Source organism: Capra hircus, chromosome 1 (genome assembly GCF_001704415.2).
Source record: "Capra hircus breed San Clemente chromosome 1, ASM170441v1, whole genome shotgun sequence".
In the NCBI taxonomy this organism is placed as follows: Eukaryota; Metazoa; Chordata; class Mammalia; order Artiodactyla; family Bovidae; genus Capra; species Capra hircus.
This window is the reverse complement of record NC_030808.1, coordinates 149,234,718-149,250,064: the sequence shown is the minus strand read 5'-3', so window position 1 is coordinate 149,250,064 and position 15,347 is coordinate 149,234,718. Positions and strand designations below refer to the sequence as shown.

The following is a 15,347-nucleotide window of genomic DNA, read 5'->3' as shown; positions in this document are numbered from 1 at the left end:
AACTTACATCTCCCCATGTCTTGACATACATGTGTACGTAGTTCACTGGAGCAGAAAATGCAAATATGTGCATGACATTCCTCACTGTTTCCAACAATGAGGATCCAAAACACACAGAGGGAAAAACAGTCTGGTCACAAACAAAGCTACCTATTGCTTTTTGTCCAATGAGTCAAAGTTTAAGAGCATTTTACCCCTGAATACACATAGAAAAGAGCAGGTCTCACATAAACTTGGTATTTGCTATACAGTATTTAAATAGCTCAACAACAGCCATATTTATGTCATAATAAGAATTTTAACACTTACAGAAGATGATGTGCTATCTACACACATACTAGTTTATTAGCCTTGAATGAACTAATTTCATTCTAATCTTTCATTCTAGAAAACAGATCCATTTGCCTTATGTTTCCATTGGAAATTAATCCTCTCAATACAGTACAAGTTAGTGGTCTGTACTGAAAGCTCCATGAGTGGGCTGAATGGCACTGCCAGTCCTCGGCATACACAGGGGCCTAAGTAAAAGTGTGTTAAACAAATGAAAGCTCAAAAATAACTATCATTTTTATTTAAGCAATCTTTTGTCTTTACAAACTGTCGTTAATATTTAAGTCCCTCAATCTTTAGGATAGTTCAGTTCAGTCGCTCAGTCGTGTCCGACTCTTTCTAACCCCATGAATCGCAGCACGCCAGGCCTCTCTGTCCATCACCAACTCCCGGAGTTCACTCAGACTCACGTCCATAGAGTCCGTGATGCCATCCAGCCATCTCATCCTCGGTCGCCCCCTTCTCCTCCTGCCCCTAATCCCTCCCAGCATCAGAGTCTTTTCCAATGAGTCAACTCTTTGCGTGAGGTGGCCAAAGTACTGGAGCTTCAGCTTCAGCATCATTCCTTCCAAAGAAATCCCAGCGTTGATCTCCTTCAGAATGGACTGGTTGGATCTCCTTGCAGTCCAAGGGACCCTCAAGAGTCTTCTCCAACACCACAGTTCAAAAGCATCAATTCTTCAGCACTCAGCCTTCTTCACAGTCCAACTCTCACATCCACACATGACCACAGGAAAAACCATAGCCTTAGGATAAGTAAACTCAAAATAAAGTGACAATTTAAACACTGTTAGAAGGTGGGAGGGGGGTTCATGTTTGGGAACACATGTAAGAATTAAAGATTTTAAAATTTAAAAAATAAAAAAAATAAAAAAATAAACACTGTTAGAAATTCTAAAAATGCTTTCACGCAACTAATTAGAAAGTTGTTGAAACTGATTAGGAAACATTAAAAATGCTTGAAACTTGCTTCATTCCAACAGACCTTAAAAAGAAATGTCATATATACCTAAAATAGATAAAAAAAAATGTTAAATGACTTACATATTGAAATAAGTATTGTGTTCCATGTTAATATTCATTTGGGGGGATTTAAATCCAGTATTTTATTTTAGAAGAAACAGATCTGTATTTACAGAGCACTGAATTGTCAAAGCAGACTTGTATGAATCACATTTAACCAAAACAAACAACTTTTCACCGAAAATAGTCTATAGGTATTCAACAACTGGAACAGTGACTAGTTATGGTTGGTTCTGGAAATTCTGGATTCTGTTGTTTGTTCAGTCGTGTCTGACTCTTTGCAACCCCATGGACTACAGCACACCAGGCTTTCCTATCTTTCACCATTTCCTGGGGTTTGCTTACACTCTTATCCATCGAGTCAGTGATGCCATCCAACCATCTCATCCTCTGTTGTCCCCTTCTCCTACCTTCAATCTTTCCCAGCATCAGGGTCTTTTCCAAGGAGTCAGCTCTCGCATCAGATGGCCAAAGTACTGGAGCTTCAGCTTCAGCATCAATCTTTCCAATGAAGATTTAGGGTGATTTCCTTTAGGATGGACTAGTTTGATTTTCTTGCAGTCCAAGTGACTCTGAAGTGTCTTCTCCAAAACCACAGTTCAAAAGCATCAATTCTTCGGCACCCAGCCTTTTTCATGGTCCAGCTCTCACTTCCATACATGACCACTGGAAAAATCATAGCATTGACTAGATGGACCTTTGTCAGCAAAGTAATGTCTCTGCTTTCTAACATGCTGTCCAGGTTTGTCATAGCTCTTCTTCCAAGGAGCAAGTGTCTTAAATTTCATGGCTGCACTTACTGTCCGCAGTGATTTTGGAGCCCAAGAAAATAAAGGTTGGTCACTGTTTCCATTGTTTCCCCATCTATTTGCCATGAATTGATAGGACCAGTAGTGACGGGACCAGGGCTTCCCTAGTGGCTCAGACAGCAAAGTACCTGCTTGCAATGCAGGAGACCCAGGTTCCATTGCTGGGTCGGGAAGATTCCCTGGAGAAGGAAATGGCAACCCACTCTAGTATTCTTGCTTGGAAAATCCCATGGATGGGGAAGCCTGGCAGGCTACAGACCACAGGGTTGCAAAGAATTGGATACGACTGAGTGACTTCACTTTCTCTTTGAAATAAGAAGCAGATAGTGTTAAGTCCACTGACTTTGTTCTTTTGATCAGACCAGATGCCATGATCTTTGTTTTTTTGAATGTTGAATTTTAAGCCAGTTTTTTCACTCTCCTCTTTCACCTCCAACAAGAGGTCTTTAGTTCCTCTTTGCTTTCTGCCATAAAGGTCGTGTCATCTGCATATATGAGGTTATTGATATTTCTCCAGGCAATCTTGATTTCAGCTTGGGCTTCATCCAGCCCGGCATTTCGCATCATATACTTTGCTTATAAGTAAGCAGGGTGACAATATACAGCCTTGACATACTTCTTTCCCAATTATGAACGAGTCCATCATTCCATGTCTGGTTCTAACTGTTGCTTCTTGACCTGTATACAGATTTCTCAGGAGGCAAGTAAGGCGGTCTGGTATTCTCATCTCTTTAAGAATTTTCCACAATTTGTTATAATCCACAGAGTCTGTTAATGTTTCTATTTCTTTATGAGTTTTTATAAGCTGGATTTTTCTAGAAATTTGTCTTTTTCATCTATATACATTTTCAAGTTTCTTGGTATAATGTTCATAATACTATTTTGGTACAGTAATTGTCAAAGTAAAGAGTCTGTGAGTAGTGTGCCTTTTCCATTCTTGAAATTGCTTTATTGTATGTTTTTTTATCAGTTCATGTGTGCTGAGTCCTTTCCAACTCTTTGTGGCCCCAGGGAATTTTCCAGGCAAGACAACTGGAGTGGGTTGCCATTTTCTTCTCCAGAGGATCTACCCAACCCAGAAACAGAACCTAAGTCTCCTGCATCTCCTACACTGGCAGGCGGATTCTTTACTACTAGCATCACCTGAGAAACCCATCAGTGTCCGCTGCTGTTGTTCAGTTGCTCAGGCGTGTCTCTTTGTGACCCCATGGACTGTAGCACACCAGGCTTCCCTGTCCATCACCAACTCCCGGAGTTTACTCAAACTCATGTCCATTGAGTCGGTGATGCCATCCAACCACCTCATCCTCTGTCACCCCCTTCTCCTGCCTTCAATCTTTCCCAGTATCAGGGTCTTTTCTCATGAATCCACTCTTCACATCAGGTGGCTTAAGTATTGGAGATTCAGCACCAAGTCCTTTCAATGAATATTTAGGACTGATTTCCTTTAGGATTGACTGGTTTCACCTCCTTGCAGTCCAAGGGACTCTCAAGAGTCTTCTCCAACACCACAGTTTAGTTTCCATGCTGCTGCTGCTAAGTTGCTTTAGTCATGTCCGACTCTGTGTGACCCCATAGACAGCAGCACACCAGGCTCCCCCGTCCCTGGGATTCTCAAGGCAAGAACACTGGAGTGGGGTGCCATTTCCTTCTCCAATGCATGAAAGTGAAAAGTGAAAGTGAAGTCGCTCAGTCGCATCTGACTCTTAGCGACCCCATGGACTGCAGCCTACCAGGCTCCTCCATCTATGGGATTTTCCAGGCAAGAGTACTGGAGTGGGTCACTGGTGTATAAATTTTATTTATGTTGTCAAAGACAAAGAGTCAACTTTTAGCTCTGTGGATCCTTTATGTGTTGTTCCATTTCATTACTTTCTTTTTCTTTTAATAGGTAAGAAGTAGACTTATTCCAGTCCATTCTAAAGGAGATCAGTCCTGGGTGTTCTTTGGAAGGACCAATGCTAAAGCTGAAACTCCGATACTTTGGCCACCTCATGTGAAGAGTTGACTCATTGGAAAAGACTCTGATGCTGAGAGGGATTGGGGGCAGGAGGAGAAGGGGATGACAGAGGATGAGATGGCTGGATGGCATCACTGACTTGATGGACATGAGTTTGGGTGAACTCCGGGAGTTGGTCATGGATAGGGAGGCCTGGCATGCTGCAATTCATGGGGTCACAAAGAGTCGGACACGACTGAGCCACTGAACAGAACTGAACTGAGACTTATTTAGAGAGAAACACACTCCACAGAGTGTGGGCTATCTCAGAAGCTGAGAGGCTCATTTCATTATTTTCTACTTTGTTATTTCCTTCTACTTTCTTTTTTGGTTGTTTTTTTTCCCCCTTGTTCTTGAGAGGAAGGTGTCACTAATTTAAAAGTCTTGGAAATCCCCTGGTGGTCCAGTGATTAAGGCTCCACACTTCCAATGCAAGGAGTGTGAGTTCGATCCCTGGTCAGGGAACCAAAGATCCCACATGCTGCAGCAATAAACAAGTAAATATATAAACGTCTGTTCTTTTAATACATGCGTTCAGCTTGACAATTTCCTTCAAAGTAATCTTTTAGCTTTATCTCTTGCATCTTTTAAAACGTTTTCTTTGACAGCAGTTTTAGATTTACAAAAAAACCTAAGAGAGAGGCACCAAGATTTCCACAAACTTCCTTATTCCCTTAAATGCATAGCTTCCCCCATTATCAGTATCACTCATCAGAATGACATACGACACCACATAATCATCCAAAGCCCACAGCTTACCTATGAACCCTATGGTTCACTCTTGGTGTACATTCTACAGGCTCAGACAAGTGCATCATGTATCCATTATCTATACTATCAGACAAAGAATTTTCATAGCCCGAGAAATCCTCTGTGCTCTGCCTATTCATTTCTTCCCCCTTAATGTACATTTTTTTATTACTTACTCAATATCATAGAAAGAATTTTATATACAGTTATCTGATAAATCAAAGAATAAAATGTTTGCTCCTTTAAGATTTTATGGTAGGTGTAATAAAACTGCAGGTATTTAAACCTTTTAAAATTATTTAACTTAAAAATTAAAACTTTGGGAAGCAAAGATCGCCAAAGCTTTACATCTTTGGAAAGACTTGCTTCTTCCTTTTAAATCTTTTGGAAACAAACACTTGTGCAGTATTAACCATTAGTTAAATCTCAGGTTCATGTAACTACCAAGTTAAAACTTAAATTTAATGATAGTTTGGTCTCTTAGCAATCATCTATTAAATTCTATGTCCATAACTAAAATTACATTAGAAAAACCCCAAAACTTAAAGAGTGGTACGTGATTAGATTTCATTCAAGTGACAAAATGTTATGTTCAGAGACTCTCTTTTCCATTAGCAAAGTCTCTGCCTTTACCTGGTGTGCAGCTCTGGAAGATTTAGAAAACTGTTTCTCCAAGATGTTTTTCAAATCTACTGGTAAAGTTTCTTGTGAACCAGGGCTAAAAGAGAAAAGCACTGTTGTGAATTATTTTAAAACAATCCTGCTTATATAAAGGAAAATACTGTTATTTACTGAAAGTCACATCAAACACTGAGCAAATGGAGAGTCACAAATTCCTAAACAGAAATATTACCAAGATGCTGATTCTCTGCCAAGTCATTTCTAAGTGTAATAAAACCCCTATTAAATTAGAGGGGAAGGAGGACCAGATGAACTCACTATACAAACATTATGGAAGAACAGCTTAAAAAAAAAAGAAATTTGGGATTTATACCTATCACCAAGTTATTACAAATGTAAGTCATCAGTAACAACAAACTCCTGAGATAATCAACGTGCCCAATAAATACTGCAAAGATGGTCCATCTCATGCAAAAATCAAATAAAAAGACACAAACATTTCAGAAAGGCTGACCTTAAGGTGGTGTTTTCTGACACCAGTTCTGACACCAAACGTATGGCGCTTTGAAACCAAATACCTGTGATTTTCCACACCAATTCTGCAACATCAACTAAGAGTCCAACAATTCACTTCTAACACCAGCTATGGAGTTAGTAACTCAGGCCCCCACAGGTTACAGGCCCAGTCTCACAAGGCTGCCCTCACTTCACCCACAATGGGGTACCCAGGCTACTCATGCTTATGCCCCACTGACTACAAATTCAGGGGTTCCTGTGACCACCCCTTAGGTTCAACTATTCCTGAGGACAACCCACAGAACTCAGGAAAGCACTTTACTTATGGTTATCAGTGAATCGTAAGGACAGAGGTCAGGAGCAGCTCAGTGGAAAAGACTCAGGGAAGGTGTTGGGGGAGAAGCACCACGCTGCTTTCACACTGCCCCCAAGTCACTGCTCCTCACTGTCTCCATGTATTCACCAACCCAGAAGTTCCCTTAACCCCCGTGTTTAGAGGTTCTTATTGAGGTCTCATTACACAGGCATGAAGGATTAAATTACTGGACACTCGTGACTAAACTCAATTTCTAGCTCCCTTCCCCTCCCAAAAGATTGGGGGGTGGAGGGTGCTGAAAGTTCCAACCAATCATACGTTTAATCTTTTTGGTGACCAGCCTCAATCTTGAAGACAGGGGCCCAGCCTTGAGTCACCTTATTAGTATAAACTCAAATAGGGAGGAAGGAGCTCCAAAGTCTTTTGGAAGTAACCAAAGACTCTCTCTTCACTCAGGAAACTCCAAGGGTCCTAGGAGCTCTGTGCCAGGAACTGGGGACATGGACCAAATCTATAAACATCTTTTTTATACCACACCCTCTCGTAGCTTAGTACCAGTATGAACACTGTTCATTTTTTGAGAGGAAAATATGGCAAAGTTAGTTACACATGCCCTTTGATGGCAATTCCTACTCTAGAAATTCCTCCTTCACATAACATCTATTTCACCAAATATCCTACAGTCATGAAAATGAAGAATGTAGATATCCATGGTCTGATATGGGAAGGTAGTCAAGCCATTTTAGAAGAGATAAAGGGAACCTAGAGGCCAGAATGGTTCTAACAATGAAAATGATAGTGTTAACAATGATGATAGTTCCAGTGTATTGAACATTTACTATGTTCCAGGGCTTTAAGAATTTTACGTGGTTGTCCTACTTGGGCTTCCCATGTAGCTCAGTTGGTAAAGAATCTGCCTGCAATGCAGGAGACCTGGGTTCAATTCCTGGGATAGGAAGATCCCCTGGAGAAGGAAAATGGCAACCCACTCCAGTATTCTTGCCTGGAAAATTCCATGGACAGCGGAGCTGGTGGGCTACAGCCCATGGGGTCACAGAGTCAGACATGACTTAGTGACTAAACCACCATCCACTTTAATAACCTCATGAAATAGATATAATCAAGAAGGGTGTTCAGTTTGAAAACAGAAACAAAACATCATGAAAATCGAGTTATCTTTTTAACACAATGGGTTGAAATTGTAACTATGCATTCGAAGAATAAACATGTATTGGGTTTTGGTTACTTTTTGTGCTGAGAGAAGAGGGGTGAGGAGGAAGACCCAGGGCTTTTCTAACAAATAAGAGAATAACATAAGGCACTATACCTTTGCTTTGTATTTAACTTTTGCAGCACCATCAAAAAATGGTACTTTACTAATTTCTCTTAGTGCTATGACATTCAAATGATATTCACTCTCCTTGAAGCACCTATCAAGGAATCAGCCTTCAGATACAAAGAGAAAAGTGAAGACTAGTGGAACTGTGGCAAGGAAGGCTTTGCAGTTTCACCAGCATCATTTTCATTGTTTTCATGAATTTCTGTATCTACTGTAAGATTTACACTTTCACTTTTCCATCAATTTACATCACTGTAGGTAATGGGAGATTAACTATAAAGATTGGTGCCAAGAGTTCCTACTGTTAATTGGAGGAAATGCTTGGTAGAACCAACTTTGTAAGTGGTTGATTTATTAGTAAATCCTTTCCTCTAATGGGATAATGATTTAAAAGGGCCTCTGAATACACACACAGCCATGTCAGGGCACGCATAGTTAGTTTCCAGATGGTCAAGAAATGATTAACAGCAATTTCTAAAGAAAGGCACCAGAGAAGGAACTGAGAGACAGGTGAAAGCAAGTGAACAGTGAAGGAGATCAAATATTTACTTTACAGTTATCTGAATATGCCTTCCTCTTCCTCTTAGGAGCATGTATTTTGAAATCTCAGAAAATTAATGCTGCTATTATCTATTATATGACTCTCAGTTAATTAACATTCAGGATTAAATAATCCTTTAGCCAAAAATTATCTTCTTCCAAAGATATGCCTAGACATTTGAAAGAGATGTACTTACCACAATACACATATGCAGAAGTAGCTACTACTTGAAAGAGATTTATTTTTCCTTTCTTCTTGGGAGGTAGACATTATGGAAACAAAATAAAGCAAAAAAAAAAAAAAAAAGATAAGAAACATACCTGAACTTCTCTAATTCATTGTTTCGAGCTTTTTGTTTCCCTTTATATTTTGGAGGCTGACCTGCGAATACAAAAGTATTTGTTCCTGAAACCTGTACATAAAAATCTACAAGCTTAAAAGTAAAGTTTTTAAAAGATGTAAATTGGAATAATAAAGCAAGGAGAGCAATACTGTGAGTCTAACAGGTAAGTGATTTTAAAAAAAGCTACTGATAATGTTTCTCTATGTATGCTATAAAATTATTGTAAGAATAAATTATAATGATGATTATCATTTAACCCTACAGTAGATACAGAAGAGATACAGTTTACAAGAGAGATATAGCTATAGAAGAGACATAGAAGGCTATAGTTGCTTTCTTCTTTTTTTTCAGGCTATAGTTTCTATTCTCAGGAAGTTTATAATCATATGGGGAAAAAAAGACAGTCACTTCAGTAATTAAATAATAATCCCCACTAAGAAAAAAAGAAGATTCTATGTTGTTATTAAAATATCAATCCCATAGTAACTGCTCTTGTAATTCCTAGAAGGGAAAATCATGTAAGTTGGAGTGACTGGGAAAGGCAGGGAGGAAGCAGCATCTGTGTTTAAGGTTAACAAGTAGGATTTACATAGAATGGGCCAAATGGAGTTCATTTTAAGAAGCACTAGGCAAACCTGTGTGATTGAGAGGGTTAAGCAAGGACAGGCTGAAAGGGGCAGGTGGTGTGAATGTGTACATGCCCAGTGCTTCTGACTCTCCAGCTCTGCAGCTCAGTCTTGACCTCCTCAGGAGGAGCAGAGCGCCACTGTACACATTGTACACAGTTGTGCAGGAGAGCACAGGTAGGGACGAGGTACGTCTGAAGGAAGCTCTGGGAGAAGCAAGTCAGCTATTACCACGGAGGGGCTGACAGCCTGAGCTCTGGGGGCCTCAGAAAACCAGAGACTTCTAGAAAGAAGAGTTCCAGTTTGATTTCTACTGGGTGACCTAGGGCAAAATTTAATTAATCTAATTCGGGGACCTCAATTTCTTTGAACATAGATGCAAACTATGAACAGTATTTAAATGATTTAAATGTTCTGTCTAATAATGGCCTAAGAAATATCAATAAATTAAAAGCTGTTTTTAAAGAAACAGTTTTATTCTCAAATATTTTGCATATGCCATAAAGTCACATCAGGTAAGGCAGGCACCTGTGTTTCCCACCCTTTATATCTGTGCTATAGTGCTAACCAGTAGTAAGTGGTTGGATATGTAGCACTAGAGCCTAAGAGAAGATAGAGCTGCAGATGTATAAGACCAAAACGACTGCCAGAGGTACAAACACTGAAAAAAAATTAAGGAACCAAAAAACTAATGAAAAAGAAGAGAGCAACAGGATCACTAACTAGGTCAACCATCTCACCACAATAGCTCTGAAAGGAGCTCATGAAAGCTTGAGTAAACACAACCTTGAACCATCGAGGACATCTGAATTCTCTCAACCTTTGTTTTAAAAGGCAGAGAAGAATGAAATCCACTTCAGAATGACCTCCTTCAGAAGCGGGGAGTGTAAAGGCACACTGAGAAAAAACGCGGCATGAGTATTTGCTTCTCTGCAATCTCTCATTTCCTTAAGACACCAAGTAGATGAGGTCTGCTGTGTGTCTCCATGTTTTCTAGATGCATAAATAAAGGAATGCACTAAACATATATAATTTCAATAAACTAGTATTAAAGTATATCCATTCTCAACATATACTTAGGGGTGACATCACCCCCAAGAAAGTTGGAATTGGTTATTGGAAGATGAAAAAAATCTGTTTTTATATATAAAGCACACATGTACATACAGAACATAAAACAGACAAATGGTATTTGAAGTATTAAAGTTTCATGAAAGGAGAAACAGCTCTGAAAGCAGGGGGTAGATAATGAAATAAAGAAACACCGGCCTAGTGGAAATTAGGTAGCAGACCAAGAAAGCATGATTTTTCCTTTCCATACCTTTACCTGGATTTCCAAAATTAAATTTATTAAGTAATATGAAAAGACTGAGCATTTATTTCAAATAAATATTCCAATTTTTTTCTAGACTCAAAAGTACTGCAAAGTAAAAGGAGAACAGCAGCAAATATAAGTGAGGCTTTTGTGAATTTTAGCATGTAGAAGCTTAGACAACACTACATCAATTCAGCAAAAATTTACAGAAGGGGGAAAAAACTCACTTGATGGTGGTACAAATTCAGGATGACAGTCACAATCATCTACTTTCAGAGCTTCATCTACCACCTACCATGAAAATAAAATTACTGAGACTTTAAAAACACAATACAGCCATGAACAGGTAAATAGTTATGTAGAACAGAATTTTATCTAAGCACCTAAAATATTCAGCTTTACCAAATTAATAAACCAACAAAATGCTAAGTACTGCATAATAAATGCTGAATTAATCCTATCACATCTTTCCTTATGCTCCTCTCCCAAATTGAATATAGCCTCTTTGAGACTTTCATTATTAACAACAAAAGAATTATATGGTGAATTGGGAGAGTTCCCTTCAATGCCCAGCTAAGTCCAAAACACAATTCCTTTTTTTTTCCCCTCTCAAGCCCCGGAAAGAAATATTTGAGTGAACTTGACCTCTGAGTACATTACAGGTCAGAGGAAAACTCAGACACAGGTCATCTGGGACACTGAGCACAGAGCCGGGCTATAGGCTTAGAGACGCCTATTAGTTTCCATTATCACAAAAACATTATTATAAAATACGAGACTATCTATACTCAAAATAATTTTAATCTTGGTTTTTAACTGAGCTTACCTTTGGATTCTGATTACCACCGTTTGCCATTTCGTGGTTAGTTTTTCTGAAATTTTTTTCAGTTTCCACAAAGTTAAGTGAAGTACTAAATGCAGGTGCTGATAAACTAGGTATGTAGGCCCTGAGCAGTAATAAAAGAAATAATAATTTTATTTCTATTGTTTAGTATTTTTTTGAAGTTATCCTTCAAACAAGGAGGTTTTAGCAAATATTACCTTTTTTCCTCAAAAGCAAAGTAATAGCTTCAAAAAGAATCTCTGCCTCTGAGATTGGGTTTTTACATAAATATTGCTTTAAATTTGGAATTAAAAGCTCAAAATAGATAAAGAACAATTCAAGAAATGTATACTTGTTTCTAATATTAAAATAAGCAAGTCTGTCTGTTATAAATTTAACAGCTTCCACATCCCAGGCATGTGGGTAAACCATGTGGGTAAAGTTTAATCTATTTTAACTGCCAAATAAAAGAACATAGACTCCTGACTGCTGTTTGTTTTCTTACGAGCAGAAGAAAATGAGCTCAAATCTATCTGCTGCCTACTTCTAACAGGAGTGCCTCAGCCTTTTTTGAAAAGGTATGAGGAGGCTGGAGGCAGATGCTTCCAGGATGGAGGTGAGGGGTGAATGGCACAGACTGTGCCCCTGGTCTCTGCTGCCAGGACCCTCATGGCTAAAACTGGTGCCACCAAAGCACAGTTATGTCTTCTTAACACTTCACGCCTCCTCCCCATGGGCTTAGGCTATGGATCTCCAGTACACATATATGTAAATAGCTCAGCAAAACAAATCACAGGTCATGACCTAATCTTACAAACACACTTTAAAATCTCTCCTTGGGATTTCCCTGGTGATCCAGTGACCAAGACTCTGCACTTTCAACTGCAGGGGTCCTGGGTTCAATTCCTGGTTGGCAAGCTAGATCCCACATGATGTAACTAAAAATTCTGCATGCCGCAACTAAGATCTGGGGCAACCAAATAAAAAAAAATATTAAAATCAGTAAAATAAAACCTCCTCTTGTTCTTCCATTCCCAGCTTTATTGTGGTTGCTATTATATACTAAAGCATGAGACAGTAACTCAAACTCAGAGCAAAACCACTCTAAGTAACAGCTACTGATCTGATATTAACTCACCTGCTTTCACAGAAGGCTTTGACTGGATTACTAGCTGGTGTTCGACCTATAAAAATGAACCACACACACACACAAAATAATCAGTGGACTAGCAACACATACTTTAAAAGATTTTCACTTTTAGGCTGACAATAAGTATCAAATTTAGGGAACTGAAAAACTAAACCTAACCAATTTTACACTTTCAGATGTTTTCAGTTTTAGAATGATGTCAACAAGATGCTGCTGCTGCTAAGTCGCTTCAGTCGTGTTCGACTCTGTGCGACCCCATAGATGGCAGCCCACCAGGCTCCCCCGTCCCTGGGATTCTCAAGGGAAGCACACTGGAGTGGGGTGCCATTTCCTTCTCCAATGCATGAAAGTGAAAAGTGAAAGTGAAGTCACTCAGTCGTATCTGACTCTTAGCAACCCCATGGACTGCATGCAGCTTACCAGGCTCCTCCATCCATGGGATTTTCCAGGCAAGAGTACTGGAATGGGGAACAAGATGCTACACAAACCTTACTTGACATCCCATTACATGTGATCATTGACTAGATGCAGCAATGTATAAACCTCAATCAGAGATGGTACCTGTCTTCGAGGAGCTCACAATCTGATAAACATGTCCTGTTGGATGACAACATCTGACAGTGAAATAGGACTGCTGGGCTCAGCTTTGTTAGACACTACTCACAGAAGAAAGAGCAGGAAAGGACTCTATGCTGAGTAAGGTAATTTCAGGCACTGGATGGAGCAAAATGACTCAGGAGAGAAAGTAACGGCAGAATGAAAACCTGGAGTTCCCAGCCTGCACACTAACTTCTGAGGTACCTATGTATGCACACACATTCAGCATGCTACAGAATTAGCCACCATCTTGGTGCAAAAGCAAACAACTCTACTGAAGGGCCTTTTCTTTAGGAAATAACTATAATAATGGAGGAAGAAATTTAAAACTTTGTTTCAAAAGGTTTTCCTTCATTCAAAATTTCAAGAAAGCATATTTTTCTACAAAAGAATAATTAATTTGTTGCTATTTCAAATAAAAAATACAAATCATTTATTATTACCAACTGGAATATAATACTAAGAATTCTACATGAATACAAATGAAAAATTTAAGTGAGCTGACCAAGATAACATAAAATATAAGCACAAATCTTCTGAGAACTGATTTATGGTCCATTAATCCAAGAAACCCACCTTCGGAAGTTTTTAAGGGAATTCGACTGTAACCAAAAGAATCTTAGGTGAAATACCTTGCAGGTCTTCTATCTGTTTTTGTAACTTTACATGCTGCTGAATTAGATCCTTGATTCCCTCAGGGTCATTTTTACAGAGTTTTTGAGCTTTTATGTTTGCTTGCAGGGCCCAGTCATATTCCCCCAGCATAGAAAGAGCAGCACAATAACGATAATGACCCTGTTCCAAAAAGATAAATTCAATTTTTTCTCAAAAATATACTTAAAGAAAATTTAATGAAAAAATATTTTGCTTGAAAACTGGTTACTTGAGATGTTACACTAGGATCCTCTCAATAAAAAATAAATGAAAATGTTAATACCTCTCAGGAAATAAAATTACCTAAAAGAGTTCAATGAAAAGCTACAAATAACAATTTTTAACAACTGACTGTAGAGATCAGTGTTTTTGCTTAAGAGATTTTTGTATCCACCCCAAAGATAACAATTCAATCTATACTGTATGTAAAAGACATTATTTTGTACCAAATAAAGTATAAAAGTAATTCATAATAAATGAGTAAGTTAATTTTTTTCAAAATATTTTTAGGCAATAATAGTCTCTAAGTCAGTATATTCCCTACATTTTTTTTTAACTTTAAACTTTTAATTTTGTATTGGAGTATAGCCGATTAACAGTGTTGTGGTAGTTTCACGTGAACAGCAAAAGGACTCAGCCATGAATATACAAGCATCCACATTCTCTACAAATTTGAAATCAAGAGTTTTAGAGCTGGACGGAAGTCAGCTTGTGCAGTAGTCTTCAGACCCCTCTGAAGAGCATGGGCACAGATAAGGGGTGCAAATATTACTCCCACCTTTCTTAATCAGCTTTTAATTATTTTCTAAGTACAGTCCTCGACTTTAAGAAAAGATCCAAAAACCACTGATTTACTCTTAATTCCAATGATCAGGTTGTTTCTTTTCTTTTTTTGCTACAGAATCATAGTTCTGGCTGGTCCCTTAATTTATGTGTTTTGGGAAATCTGTATCAAGCTTGAGTATTTTAATCCAGAAAGTTAATATTACCAAAACTAGGGCTAACTCAGACAACCTCTCTTTTAGCTACTGAACTGAACAGAAACCAAACCCCCATTTTAGGCTTGGTATCTCCATTTAAGAAGTGATTTACAAGTGTGAGAGGCTAGAACTGGCCTGATGCCACATTTATTTAGAGACAAGCCAAAGAACTTGGATCTTAGGACTCCAGGTCCAGAGCTCTCTCTTCTTTAGTACACATTTTACAAAGAGCATTCTGATTCTATCAGAAAATATGAAATCAGAAATAAATGATCCTGTTAAGAGAGATGAATTTTTCACTAAAAGCAGCAAGAAACAACCAGCGGACCTATGTTTACGTAGGTTTGGTGCATATATAATCCCACTTTGGTGCAACAACCCAACCACAGAGGTCCAGAGCATTTCCTAAACAGGATCTCCAGGCTCAGCTCAATGACCCCCAATTCAGACTGCATTTGGTTACACTCTGCTTTTCCTCCAAAGGTGGGAAGATAGATCTCACAATTAAGCTACAAGACCAAAATTCTATCCACTAAGCATAAACTGACCTCAAACTTTAAATAGCTGCATTAAAAAATAATAATAGCATAGGAAATTATGGGAGATTATAAACCT

At 38.6% G+C, this 15,347-nt stretch overlaps 1 protein-coding gene across 10 annotated transcripts in view; it reads right to left on the bottom strand.

Moving 5' to 3' along the window:
- The window catches only part of TTC3 (tetratricopeptide repeat domain 3), a 126,845-nt gene that overhangs the window by 70,006 nt on the left and 41,492 nt on the right, over positions 1–15,347 (bottom strand). For all 10 annotated transcript variants that reach the window (XM_018052783.1, XM_018052802.1, XM_018052785.1 and 7 more), the window contains 6 exons: positions 13,731–13,893; positions 12,490–12,535; positions 11,355–11,475; positions 10,756–10,819; positions 8,565–8,625; positions 5,545–5,629 (listed from right to left, as the gene is read on the bottom strand). In XM_018052783.1, the coding sequence (XP_017908272.1) occupies positions 5,545–5,629; positions 8,565–8,625; positions 10,756–10,819; positions 11,355–11,475; positions 12,490–12,535; positions 13,731–13,893 (540 nt within the window). The remainder of the gene's footprint in view (positions 1–5,544; positions 5,630–8,564; positions 8,626–10,755; positions 10,820–11,354; positions 11,476–12,489; positions 12,536–13,730; positions 13,894–15,347) is intronic.